The following is a 15,042-nucleotide window of genomic DNA, read 5'->3' as shown; positions in this document are numbered from 1 at the left end:
AATGGTGAACGAGCAACAAGAGGAAACACTATTAATAAAAGCGGCACCGGTACGAAAGAAACTAGTTTCGAAGAAACCCAAAGAAACAGAACAACCAGAATATGAAAAGCCAACGAAGAAACGAAAAGAAATAGAACATGAAGATTCAACCGCTAGCACAGTAAAAAAGGTACTACTATTTCTACTTCCTTGATTTCTATTTGAATTTGAAGGATTACAACTAGATTTTTTTACTAGATTTGATTTCTAATTCCATGATTTCTTTTTCAATTTAAAGGATTACAACCTAGGTTTCTATTAGTTTTGTATTGCTTGAAGTCTGTGTACAAAATATATATTTTGATTTGATTTGTGCTCCTTGCGTTTTCTGTAGCCAAGCGAAATATTGGATCACAGGATAAGAAGAAACGAAAAGAACATGAAAACGAAGAAGATTCAACCCCCATTACTGTGAAGAAAGGTACTATTATATGATATTCATTTCCTTGATTTCTGTTTCAATTTAAAGGATTACAACTTAATTTTTTACTAGATTTGTAATGCTTATTATGCAATAGGTTTGTTAATAGGTATGCATGTATGATTTCATCCATGATTTTGTATGACTTTGTACGAATTTGGGTATTGTTTGATCAGAACAAGAAACAGCCAGAAAAGTACTAGTTCTATATGAATTTGGGTACTGTATGACTTTGTAAGAATCATTAATTTGTGCTTCTCTTGTTTTTGTAGCCAAATCGGATTCAACAGAAAAAATAAGATATAGGTGCAGTTTTAGTGGCATATGTTACTTTGTGAATAAATATTTTGAGAAGGATGAAGAAATCAGAAAGCAAGAAAATAAAAAAAGAAAGCAAGATGAAAGATTAGTGTGGTTCACTAAACTGCAGTTAGAGAAGCTTATGGATAGCCCATTTTGGAATGTACTAAAAAAAATTATTTTTGGAAGAAGAACCAATAAAGAAGATTGGTGGGGGATTAATGATGCCATAATGAAAATAGTGACAAGGTACAACTCTGATGTTGACGAAGAACGTGCTTTTGTTTTTCACGATTCAGAAAACAATCTTGTGATTGTAAAAAGCTCATCTGAAAAATTAGCTTGTTTTTTTGGATAGAAAATTGTGGACTTTGGAATCGATTCAAGTAGATAATTACAAACGCCTTCTGAAATAGTGTCTGATTCAGTGGTAGATAGGATGTAAGCTTTGATACCAGGTGACAAAGATGATTCTCAGATGTAGAAATCGTTAATAGAGAAGTTCATTCTACATGTAATGCGAGTCAACCCAGGAGAACAAACTGAAAAAGATGCAGAAGATTTGGCAAAATTATTTACTCTTTACTTGTGCTTAACAGTTTTCTTCACTTAACTAAATGGGTCCTTGAGTTATAAACAGTTTGGTGGATACTTTAAGACATTGCACAAAATGAATAGAACCTGCTGGCCAGATCTTATACACTCTTATCTCATGCAAAGCATAATAGGTCACATCGATTCACCCGGGGACGTTTCTGGATGTGGGATGTATTTGTTGGTAAGTTTCCTCAACCTTATGCTGTCCTTTATATTACTTAAAATAAATGAAGCAAAATTCTAACCCAAACTGCTTCTTCTGCATTATTTGTTTGCTGAACACTGTAATTTTATAAAACCAGACTACACTGGATTTCCAAGGATGGCGAAGTGGTCGGTGGCCAATATTATTACTACAATTGAAGATGATGTGGGTGGAGCAATGAAACAGGTATGTATAACATTTATAACAGTTATACAATGTGCACCAGTTATTGTACACGTGATTTGTTCGCAAAAATATTCTGCACTTGATTATTCACAAAAATATTTTTATGTGCAGATGTCGCGGACGTTGGTAACACCTTACCTAGATGAAGAAAAAAGAAACATAATGTGGCAGGGGGGTTATTTTGAATTACTCAGTAAATATTCAGAGCTAGTAAATTTCATTGAAGAAAAATCAAAAGATCATCTACAAAACATGAAGAACAAAGATAAGCAAGAGTCAGACTTGTGTAATAAGTCCGTACAAATATTGGAAGCAATTTTTGACAAGAAAAGCAAACTAGCAAGTACCGATAAGCAGAAAGAAGCTGTTGCTAGTTCAGTATTTAAAGAACAACCTGATCTTCACAGAGGAGAAAAAAGTGGTCTTTGCAACGCTGATATAAAGGAGAAAGAAGAAGAGAAGAAAGAAGAAGAGAAAAAAGAAGAGAATGATGAATCTGAAAAAGAAACTGGTGGTGGTTTAGTACCAAAAAAAGTTGGTAATGTTTCTGATTTTGGATATGACTTCGAGGAGGTTGCAAATATTGGAAGTAAGATGGTAATGGATGTACAAGACCATCCCGATTTCCCATCTAAAGAAGATGCATTCACTCATGGAGAAGAAAATAAAGAATGCGAAACTAATGTGATAAAAATTGTTTATGAATCCAATGAGAAAATCCAGGAAGATGGATCTCAGAAGACACTGATAGAGAAGCAGGTTAACCACATACCTAAATGGGCTAGACGACGGTAACTGGTGGTGGATTTCGGTTTTGCTTTTGAACAGGACTTCACTATTAGTTGTAACATAAATTTACTGTGGATAATATCTGCACACTAGATTTGCATCTGAATCGCGTTCAATTTCTTTCGAATTTTTTGTCCAGTTTTTTTCCCATTTAAAAAATCTTATTTACTGTTTGCTCTCTCAAATTGTTGATTGTCAATTGACGATAATAAAATGACGGCAAAAATGATGAAAACGATAAAGATTTACAAAAGCAGGAGAAAATGAATTTGGTTTTTGAATTATTTTTCTTAGAGAATTAGTTATGAAATTGTAATAAAGTTAGAGCAGACGTCTAGAAGAGAAATTCATTCTTATACCTTTCTTTTTCTCCCTCAATTTGTACCTGTACCTCAATGAAATAAAGTCAAATTGACAAGACTCAAAATACCTACAATATTGGTGTTGTGCAAAAGCGTTGTGTATATTCCCAAATAACCTGCGCTGGCATATGCCGGGATTAGAAACTCTAGATAACCCACCTCTTTTTATAGAGTTTATATAAAGATATATAAGTTTGAAAAATTAGCCATTAAGAGACTCAACCATATTGGTCCAAATCCGGAAAAAAAAACATTGATTCTGCTAGGAGTCCATAATTTATTTTTGGAAAATTTTCCACGACACTGAATTTTAAAACACAGTTAAAACAAACATACGACGGATGAAAAGTACTGCTTGGAAATATACTGGTTTCACAATTCAGGACAAGTTTTAACATAATGACATGGCTCATGGCAGTTACTGCAGGGCCTTTTTTTCCGACTGTTGCCTTCTTTTTCACCAATAGAGAGATATCGCTTCCTTTTTCGACGACCCTTTTCTGGCGCTGCTCTGTATGGAGGAAACACTATGAGCCCATTCTATGGCACAACCCAGCGTTCTTGACTCAGTACTCGGTTTATCACAGGAGCATACATTGACATCCATCTATATCTTGAATAGTAATCTGCACACAACAGAATAACATTAATCTTCATGGTGATAACTACTGCAATGGCATGTGGACATGGAAAATGCTCAAAGTTAAAGACCTTGCAAGTGCAAGACTTCTGCTCCAGATTCACATAATGTTGATCAGTATTAACTCCCTCATCCACTTGGAATTTACCATCACATATTTTCTTGACACTAAAGGAATGCGCCAAACCCCACCGATATCTAATTGTTTTTTTAGCAAAGTCACTCAAAGCATATGTATCTTGCTTAGCTAGGTCCCTACGTTCAGAGAACCACAACATGATTTGTGATGAGTGCTAAAAAGTGCATATTTCTATATATTTTTCTTGGCATTTAACTCATCTTTTGTGCATTAATTTTACATTTTATCCCATATTCTGTATTTTCATTGTTTTCAAGAATAAATATTTTTATTAATTAATTTTGCATTTTTAGGTTGTAAATAAAGTTTGGATGAATTACGGAGCAAAAAGAGCAGAAAAGTGGTGGAAGCCAAGAGGAATCACACAAGGAAGCCGCGAAGAATGTTGTGCGCAAGACCAAAAGGCTAGAATTGGGCTTGAAGAGGAAGAATTGTTCTTAAAGAAGATATGGGCTTGGCATACCCAAGGCCCAAACCCCTCACCCAAACCCATTTCCAATATCCATACCCGCCTTCATCTTCAGCCGTCAGATTGGATCATCTCAGCATCCTACGGTCGCCTCATCGTCGTGCATCAAAATCTGAAGATCCTGCTTCACACTATAGCACCTAACTCCATCTTGAGCCGTCAGTTTCGTTGTACTTCCGCATCCAACGGTCGCTCCTCGCTTCCTTCCATCTCGTCGTTAGATCGATCCATCATCTCCACATCCCACGGCTCATCCTCACTGTTCATCCAATTTGCTACAACCGCCCAACACCCGAGCACCTAACACCTATACCCATCAGCCAAACAGACCTTACCCAATTTTCCATCGACCACCTTCTTCTCTATCTTCTCCCCCATCCCTCTGCAACAGATCCACCAACTCCATCGCCACCACACCCTCGTCTCTGCCAGCCACCAAATTCCACCGAAACATCACAACCACTCCAACCACTAAAACCCATCATCACCCTATTTCTCTAGCCATCTATTTCATCGATTTCTCACCTCACCTCTCCCTGAAACCCTAGGTGAGAAATTGATGAAATAGGTGAGTCTATAGACGTAATTGGAAAGCATGGAGAGGAGCAGGAAGAGCAGAAGAAGAGTGGGTCGAAGATATGGAGCAATTGTCCCATCTAATTAGGTGAGAAATCAGAAACCCTAACTGCCCTGTTTTGAATTTGGGGGAAAATTGTAAACCATAATTATGTAAATTGGGTATAAATAGGACTTGTGGGTGTTGTTGTAGAGCTATGCCTGGATTAACCAGAGCATCAGTAGAATAGTTTAAGTTTTTTTCAGTTTTGTTATTTCCATGAACTGTAGCTTTGAGGGTTATCAATCTTTTCAATTCCATGATTCTCAATTCAAATGCATTGTTAATTTTAGCTGTTCTGAACTCCAACATGTATTTAATTTGAGTGTGTGATTGTTACAATTTATATCAAGCTCCTGTTCATGTTTATGTTATGTTTTGTTCTTATGATTTGTTCTTAGGATAGTTTCATTAGCCCTAGCATTGTTATGTATCTTTTTTTTCTGAATGTTGAGTGAGTTTTCATTGCAACTTCATGCTGAATTCACATGCCTTTGACTAGTTGTACCTTAAAAAGACAACTAATACTTTGGAAAGAACTGTAGTTGTGTTTAACATTTCAATAAGAGAATGCATAGCATGAACTAGGGTGAAATCAAACCCCATATTTCACTGTCCATCTTAATCCACAACTTATTATTTCTTTCATGCTCTGTTTAGCTTAGGAATTAGTAAAGAGAAGTCCCTGTTTTGCTCTCTTTGCGTCATTGTGTCATTGTCACTCATTGCATTTAGATTAACTAGCTTAGGAATGCTTCAATACACCCCAAGTCCCTGTGGAATGACCCTGTCTTGCACACATTACTACAATTTGACCCTGTGCACTTGCAGGTTATCACTGTAGGCATCCATTTATTCTTATTTCTTACATCCTTAAAAGCCTACCAAGTTTTTGGCGCCGTTGCCGGGGACAAGTATGCATATTACTATGATGATGATGATGATAATGTTATGTTAGAAGAACATGTCTATGCTGAAAATGTTGTGGAACCTTTGGTTTCAAATACATTAGGCTTTTCTGCCCCGACCTTCATGAATGATATTTCTTCTAGTATTTCATATGCATGTGATGTTGATACTGATTTAGATATTGTGCAATTATCCTGTGAAGAGCATGACTTAGGTAAATCTTCTGTTGACACTAATGATCCTATGCATGAAAACATAGTTGATGTGTCTGATTCCATACTTAAGCCACAATATATTGCTTCTGTTAATGATAATTTGAATATATCGGATAACCATGATTCTGAATTAGGACTTGTGCAAATTTTTTGTGATGATGAGCATGCTACACATCTTGAGTGTGACTTAGATAATGCTGATGTGACTGATAATATTGATACTCTTGATCTCATGCATGTGAGACACTTAGATGTCACTTTCTTGCCTAAGTCACAATCTGATAGCCTTGCATCCTACCTAGATTTGGTTTGTAACAATATTGTCAAACCAATTTTCACGAGAATACCTAATCTAGGCCTGGAACTGTGTGCCTCTCAAGTCCTCTTGGACTATTTTGCATCTAAATACAATACTTTCGAGGAGCCACAGTTAGGATATGCATGTTTGCCCGTCCCTAGCAAAGTTCACTTTGAGTTAGACCTTGTACATGATGAACCCCCAAAACTGCGAGATTTTGTTTCCAAAATTTTATCCGTTGAAAAATCCAGGTTTGGGGGTAGCTCATTTTGTTTCACAGTTTCACTTGCGTGTCTTTCCTGTTATATTTGTATGAAGCTGTTGAAACCTCTACACTTTGTCTTTTGGGTTGATCCTCAACTTTTTAGATTATTAGTGTATGGTGAATTTTTTTTGTATATAATCCAGTAGATAAAATTTCTTAAAATCTTATGTTTCTTTTGTACATATTTTACTAATCCAATATGATCTCGGCTGACATATGTTGGATTCTTGCCTTGAATAACGGAGTTCTAATATTGCTTTCGCCGAAATCGGGTATTCTCTTTCCTTTTTCTCTACTCAGCATAATCCTCTTCGTATGTTATAATTCTTTTCATGTTTTGAAACATTGAGGACAATGTTTAGTTTAGGTTTGGGGGTGAAAAGTAGATACTTTGATAACATGCTATAATCGAAAAATAGAACTCCTTCCTTTTTGAAAAAAAAAAAAAAACAAATTGAAAAATAAAAAAATCATAAAAATGGAGCTCATTTACCTTGAAATGTTGACTCTTGTGCATGTATGTAAACATAAGGATTCTTAGTCTAGATATTTAGGCACCCTGATTCTAGCACAATTCACATAGTGATAAGAAACTTGCACACGCACGATCTACCAATACATGTATAGCCTCGATCTTCAAGGTGTTTGATAGGAAGTTAGATTGCCAATCACTTTAGAATACTGAATGAGACTTGACTAGCTTGTTCTTTGGTTGGCTGGGATAGAAGTTGGAGGATACGTTAAGAAAAGCAACCATAGAATTTGACCGGATGCATTCGATAAGGGCCACCTCTTGCTAAGAGTCATGTAATTATGTTTTTCTTTTTGTTCATGTATCAAAAGTGTCACTATGTTGTAAAGATCAAATTTATTTCTTCAAAAAACAAAATAAAAAAAAATCAAGTATTTATTTATTCCATGTTTTGTCATGTTAAAGACAATAGTTCTCTCTTGTTCCAAAAATAAAAGAGAGTAATCAATGTAAATAAGAGTCATGTAAAGAGTCATCTTTTTGTTGTAAATAGTCTTGTAATAAGCAAGGAGGGTGCAGCCATCGATGTATAACGCGGGTAAACTGAAATATCACCAACTCATTGGGTGAACATTCACAATTCTCGTAAAGCCGGACAGCTAGCTTGGCTTAGAATTCGGTTCTTAGCCTAAAAACTATCTCTTGGTGATTAGTAGTCATAACTTCAGGTCATTCTAGAAACATGTGTAGATACACTTTACACTCTTATCACGTGTCTTTATTTGTTATCAGTGCTAGGATTGTGCCTTTGATAGCTAGATTGACATCTCCATTTTGTTGTGAGCTTAAACTGTCTTGCACATGTCACATTTGATGGAATATGAGCTTATATTTTGTCCTAGAACTTTGTAGGTACGTTCTAAGCAAACCTTCACGAGACTTCACTCGTCCACTAGGGACACTTAGTGGTTTAAAAGGCTTAGTGCATATGCTAAATGCATTCGAGAGACCAGCGACAGTGGTATAGGTAGGATTTCCTTAGTTTTGTTTTACTTGAGGACAAGTAAAATTCAGGTTTGGGGGTATTTGATGAGTGCTAAAAAATGCATATTTCTATATATTTTTCTTGGCATTTAACTCATCTTTTGTGCATTAATTCTACATTTTATCCCATATTCTGTATTTTCATTGTTTTCAAGAATAAATATTTTTATTAATTAATTTTGCATTTTTAGGTTGTAAATAAAGTTTGGATGAATTACGGAGCAAAAAGAGCAGAAAAGTGGTGGAAGCCAAGAGGAATCACACAAGGAAGCCGCGAAGAATGTTGTGCGCAAGACCAAAAGGCTAGAATTGGGCTTGAAGAGGAAGAATTGTTCTTAAAGAAGATATGGGCTTGGCATACCCAAGGCCCAAACCCCTCACCCAAACCCATTTCCAATATCCATACCCGCCTTCATCTTCAGCCGTCAGATTGGATCATCTCAGCATCCTACGGTCGCCTCATCGTCGTGCATCAAAATCTGAAGATCCTGCTTCACACTATAGCACCTAACTCCATCTTGAGCCGTCAGTTTTGTTGTACTTCCGCATCCAACGGTCGCTCCTCGCTTCCTTCCATCTCGTCGTTAGATCGATCCATCATCTCCACATCCCACGGCTCATCCTCACTGTTCATCCAATTTGCTACAACCGCCCAACACCCGAGCACCTAACACCTATACCCATCAGCCAAACAGACCTTACCCAATTTTCCATCGACCACCTTCTTCTCTATCTTCTCCCCCATCCCTCTGCAACAGATCCACCAACTCCATCGCCACCACACCCTCGTCTCTGCCAGCCACCAAATTCCACCGAAACATCACAACCACTCCAACCACTAAAACCCATCATCACCCTATTTCTCTAGCCATCTATTTCATCGATTTCTCACCTCACCTCTCCCTGAAACCCTAGGTGAGAAATTGATGAAATAGGTGAGTCTATAGACGTAATTGGAAAGCATGGAGAGGAGCAGGAAGAGCAGAAGAAGAGTGGGTCGAAGATATGGAGCAATTGTCCCATCTAATTAGGTGAGAAATCAGAAACCCTAACTGCCCTGTTTTGAATTTGGGGGAAAATTGTAAACCATAATTATGTAAATTGGGTATAAATAGGACTTGTGGGTGTTGTTGTAGAGCTATGCCTGGATTAACCAGAGCATCAGTAGAATAGTTTAAGTTTTTTTCAGTTTTGTTATTTCCATGAACTGTAGCTTTGAGGGTTATCAATCTTTTCAATTCCATGATTCTCAATTCAAATGCATTGTTAATTTTAGCTGTTCTGAACTCCAACATGTATTTAATTTGAGTGTGTGATTGTTACAATTTATATCAAGCTCCTGTTCATGTTTATGTTATGTTTTGTTCTTATGATTTGTTCTTAGGATAGTTTCATTAGCCCTAGCATTGTTATGTATCTTTTTTTTCTGAATGTTGAGTGAGTTTTCATTGCAACTTCATGCTGAATTCACATGCCTTTGACTAGTTGTACCTTAAAAAGACAACTAATACTTTGGAAAGAACTGTAGTTGTGTTTAACATTTCAATAAGAGAATGCATAGCATGAACTAGGGTGAAATCAAACCCCATATTTCACTGTCCATCTTAATCCACAACTTATTATTTCTTTCATGCTCTGTTTAGCTTAGGAATTAGTAAAGAGAAGTCCCTGTTTTGCTCTCTTTGCGTCATTGTGTCATTGTCACTCATTGCATTTAGATTAACTAGCTTAGGAATGCTTCAATACACCCCAAGTCCCTGTGGAATGACCCTGTCTTGCACACATTACTACAATTTGACCCTGTGCACTTGCAGGTTATCACTGTAGGCATCCATTTATTCTTATTTCTTACATCCTTAAAAGCCTACCAAGTTTTTGGCGCCGTTGCCGGGGACAAGTATGCATATTACTATGATGATGATGATGATAATGTTATGTTAGAAGAACATGTCTATGCTGAAAATGTTGTGGAACCTTTGGTTTCAAATACATTAGGCTTTTCTGCCCCGACCTTCATGAATGATATTTCTTCTAGTATTTCATATGCATGTGATGTTGATACTGATTTAGATATTGTGCAATTATCCTGTGAAGAGCATGACTTAGGTAAATCTTCTGTTGACACTAATGATCCTATGCATGAAAACATAGTTGATGTGTCTGATTCCATACTTAAGCCACAATATATTGCTTCTGTTAATGATAATTTGAATATATCGGATAACCATGATTCTGAATTAGGACTTGTGCAAATTTTTTGTGATGATGAGCATGCTACACATCTTGAGTGTGACTTAGATAATGCTGATGTGACTGATAATATTGATACTCTTGATCTCATGCATGTGAGACACTTAGATGTCACTTTCTTGCCTAAGTCACAATCTGATAGCCTTCCACCCAACCTAGAGTTGGTTTGTACCCATATTGTCAAACCAATTTTTCTGAGAGTCCCTAATCTAGGTTTGGAACTGTGTGCTTCCCAAGTTCTTTTGGACTATTTTGCATCTAAGTATAATATCTTTGAGGAACCACAGTTGGATTTAGCATGTGTACCCGTCCCTAGCAAAGTTCATTTCGAATTAGACCTTGTGCATGATGAACCCCAAAAACTGCGAGATTTTGTATCCAAAATTTTATCTGTTGAAAAATTCAGGTTTGGGGGTAGCTCATTTTGTTTCACAGCTTCACTTGCATGCCTATCATATTATTATTGTGTGAAGCTGTTGAAACCTCTACACTTTGTCTTTTGGGTTGATCCTCAACTCTTTAGATTGTTAGTGTATGGTGAATTTTTTGTATATAATCCAGTAGATAAAAATTTTAAAAATCCTTTTGTTCCTTTTGTATATATTTTGCTAATCCAATATGATCTCGTCTGACATATGTTGGATTCTTGCCTTGAATAACGGAGTTCTAATCTTGCTTTCGCCGAAATCGGGTATTCTCTTTCCTTTTTCTCTACTCAGCATGATCCTCTTCATATGTTGTATTATAATATTGTTCATATTTTGAAACATTGAGGACAATGTTTAGTTTAGGTTTGGGGGTGAAAAGTAGATACTTTGATAATATGCCATAATTGAAAAAAAAAAAGCAGAACTCCTTCTTTTTGAAAAAATTTAAAAATTCCAAAAAAAATATTAAAAATTAAAAAATCATAAAAATGGAGCTCATTTACCTTGAAATGTTGACTCTTGTGCAAATATGTATTTTTATTAGGAGTCTTAGTCTAGATATTTAGGCACCCTGATTCTAGCACAATTCACATAGTGATAAGAAACTTGCACGCGCACGATCTACCAATACATGTATAGCCTCATCCTTGAGGTGTTCTATCGGAAGTTTTAGTTGCCAATCACTTTAGAATACTGAACGAAACTTGACTAGCTTGTTCTTTGGTTGGTTGGGATAGAAGGTGGAGGTTACATTAAGAAAGACAACCATCGAATTTAACTGGGTGCATCAAAAAGGGCTACCTCTTGCAAAGTGTCATGTAGATACACTTTACAATTAAGAAATACCTCCAACTCATTCACAATTCTCGTAAAGTCCGGACAGCTAGCTAGATTTAGACCTTGGTTCTTAGCCTGAGAAACTATCTCTTGGTGATTAGTAGTCATAACATCCGATCTTTATTTACACATGTGTAGATACACTTTACACTCTTATCACATGTCTTTATTTGTTATCAGTGCTAGGATTGTGCCTTTGATAGCTAGATTGACATCTCCATTTTGCTGTGAGCTTAAACTGACTTGCACATGTCACATTTGATGGAATCTGAGCTTATATTTTGTCCTAGAACTTTGTAGGTACGTTCTAAGCAAACCTTCACGAGACTTCACTCGTCCACTAGGGACACTTAGTGGTTTAAAAGGCTTAGTGCATACGCTAAATGCATTCGAGAGACCAGCGACAGTGGTATAGGTAGGATTTCCTTAGTTTTGTTTTACTTGAGGACAAGTAAAATTCAGGTTTGGGGGTATTTGATGAGTGCTAAAAAGTGCATAGTTATATATATTTTTCTTGGCAATTAACTCATCTTTTGTGCTCTAATTCTCCATTTAAACCCATATTCTGTATTTTCATTGTTTTCAAGAATAAATATTTTTATTAATTAATTTTTCATTTTTAGGTACCAAATAAATTTTGGATGAATTGCGGAGCGGAAAAGGGCAGAAAAGTGGTGGAAGCCAAGAGGAATCACACAAGGAAGCCGCGAAGAATGTTGTGCACAAGACCAAAAGGCTAGAAGTGGGCTTGAAGAGGAAGAATTGTTCTTAAAGAAGATATGGGCTTGGCATACCCAAGGCCCAAAACCCTCACCCAAATCCATTTCATATATCCATACCCGTTTCCCTTTCTAGCCGTCAGATTGGATCATCTCAGCATCCTACGGTCGCAGCATCGCCAGTACATCAAAGTCTGAAGCTTCTGTCTAACACTACAACACCTAACTACATCTTGAGCCGTCAGTTTCGTTATATCGGGCATCCAACGGTCGCTCCCCGCTTCCTTCCATCTCGCCGTTAGATCGATCCATCATCTTCGCATCCAACGTCTCATCCTTGCTGCACATCAACATTTGCTACACCCGCTCAACACCCGAGTACCCAATACCTATACCCTAAACCAAACACACCCTAACCCTAAAACTATCGGCTTCTCCTTCTTCTCCCCCTTTCTTCTCCTCTGCAACTCCACGACCACCACCTGCTCCGCCACCAACTCCTTCTCAACCACCACAACCACCACCATCTCTTCTCAAATCATCATACACACTCGACCCATCACCTATATCACGTTCTAATCTCTCTCAAACAACTAATTTCGCCTATTCTCTCACCTCTGAACCCTAGGAGTGAGTTGGTGAAATTAGTTGATGAGATAGATCAATTGGAGGCGTGGGAAGCATCAGAAGACCGTAAGGAAGCATGGGTGAGAGCTATCAAGAGTTTGCAGTGATTAGGTAAACCTAATTTCTATTTCTTATAAACCCTAATTTCATAATTTGGGGATAATTGGGGGAACATGATTGTACGTCTAATTGAAGCATGGGTTGGTTGATTGGGTTGTTATCAGTAGGTTAGGTGAACCAATTTTGGGTTTAATTGTATTTTTTTACAAACCTAATTTTGCTGTTAATTGGGGATTTTTTGGGATTTCCATTGTATGTATAAATAGGGGTCTTTGGGTGTTGTAATGGGTTATGCCTGGATTAACCAGAGCATCAGTAGAATAGTTTAAGTTTTTTTTAGTTTTGTTATTTCCATGAACTGTTAGCTTTGAGGGTTATCAATCTTTTCAATTCCATGATTCTCAATTCAAATGCATTGTTAATTTTAGCTGTTCTGAACTCCAACATGTATTTAATTTGAGTGTGTGATTGTTACAATTTATATCAAGCTCCTGTTCATGTTTATGTTATGTTTTGTTCTTATGATTTGTTCTTAGGATAGTTTCATTAGCCCTAGCATTGTTATGTATCTTTTTTTTCTGAATGTTGAGTGAGTTTTCATTGCAACTTCATGCTGAATTCACATGCCTTTGACTAGTTGTACCTTAAAAAGACAACTAATACTTTGGAAAGAACTGTAGTTGTGTTTAACATTTCAATAAGAGAATGCATAGCATGAACTAGGGTGAAATCAAACCCCATATTTCACTGTCCATCTTAATCCACAACTTATTATTTCTTTCATGCTCTGTTTAGCTTAGGAATTAGTAAAGAGAAGTCCCTGTTTTGCTCTCTTTGCGTCATTGTGTCATTGTCACTCATTGCATTTAGATTAACTAGCTTAGGAATGCTTCAATACACCCCAAGTCCCTGTGGAATGACCCTGTCTTGCACACATTACTACAATTTGACCCTGTGCACTTGCAGGTTATCACTGTAGGCATCCATTTATTCTTATTTCTTACATCCTTAAAAGCCTACCAATTTGCGACCGTATGCAATCGACCAAATGGGTGATTGGTAGCTTTCTAGCATTCAAAAGCAGGGCATTCCAACTACCACAGAGGTTTGTTGTCATGAAAAGATAACGGTATGTTTTGCAATGAATCTTAGCCCAATTCCTTTCTAAAACATCCCGTACAAAGGCTAAAACCTTCAGATATTTTTTGACTTCTGACATAGACTTCCGGAAATCATCAATAGTGTATGCTAGCGCAACGTTCATAAACGCTGTAGCAGCTGCGGCATTGTGATACTTCTTTCTGATATTCTCTGCATTGTGAGAAAATGACAATCAATCAACCAAGTATTGAATATGCCCTCAATGTAATATGCTCTTGAGACTAGCCAAAGGTTAGTGCTACATAAATCTAAAGATAATCTCAAGGATTAAGAGAGATTAGTTTCTAACAAATGTAACTCCACTGTAAAGTGTTGTTGCTAAATACCTTTAAGATGGTAGGCGCAGTAAACATGACATGTTTGGTAAACACTGTTGAAACCTCATGTTCGATGCTTGGAGATCTGTCTGAACATACAACTAGATCCTCTATTGATGAAAAGTCTTTACCAAGCGCATCGAATAATTTTTGCATGAACCATTCACAGGATTCCTTATTCTCGGAATCAACAATGGAGAACGCAATAGGGAACATTTGATTATTAGCGTCAAATGTAATTTCCGAAAGTAGAGTTCCATAGTCGTCCCCAGAGAGATGCGTACCATCCACATCAAATGCGGGTCTACACTAAGTATTGAATCCATGTAGACATGCACCCAGCGCAAAAAAAATAATAGATAAAAGCATCATTTACATCGGTATGAATCGCCGTTTTTGTGCCTTTGTTGTGTAGTTCAAGCATGTGGCTGTAACCCACCAAGTATTGGTATGAATCGTCGGGAGAACCCCTAACCGCTTTAGTTCCCCTCTTACAACCAGATTATGCCTGCCTGTAAGTGATGGTGATACCATGATCCCTCCACATGTCTTGCATCAGTTGTTTGGGAGTATACACACAGTCACACTTGGAAAATTCCTTCCTGAAGAGTTTGGACAATGCAGGAGCCTTTGCTTTTTTCCTGAGTACGTGGTCCAAGTTGTCCTCTCTGCAACAA

The 15,042-nt window shown here is 37.0% G+C and overlaps 1 protein-coding gene across 1 annotated transcript; it reads left to right on the top strand.

Annotated features, from left to right (window-relative positions):
* The first annotated feature begins 7 nt into the window (after positions 1-7).
* Positions 8-2,722, top strand: LOC113348142. The gene is made up of 5 exons (XM_026591847.1): positions 8-169; positions 374-460; positions 733-1,538; positions 1,660-1,748; positions 1,860-2,722. Exons 3-5 carry the CDS (start codon positions 1,520-1,522, stop codon positions 2,541-2,543), a joined length of 792 nt encoding a protein of 263 aa, XP_026447632.1. The 5' UTR covers positions 8-169; positions 374-460; positions 733-1,519; the 3' UTR covers positions 2,544-2,722.
* Positions 2,723-15,042: the final 12,320 nt, after the last annotated feature.

The sequence above is a fragment of the Papaver somniferum genome, chromosome 2, assembly GCF_003573695.1.
Source record: "Papaver somniferum cultivar HN1 chromosome 2, ASM357369v1, whole genome shotgun sequence".
Classification (NCBI taxonomy): Eukaryota; Viridiplantae; Streptophyta; class Magnoliopsida; order Ranunculales; family Papaveraceae; genus Papaver; species Papaver somniferum.
This window is presented reverse-complemented; position numbering and strand designations above follow the sequence as displayed.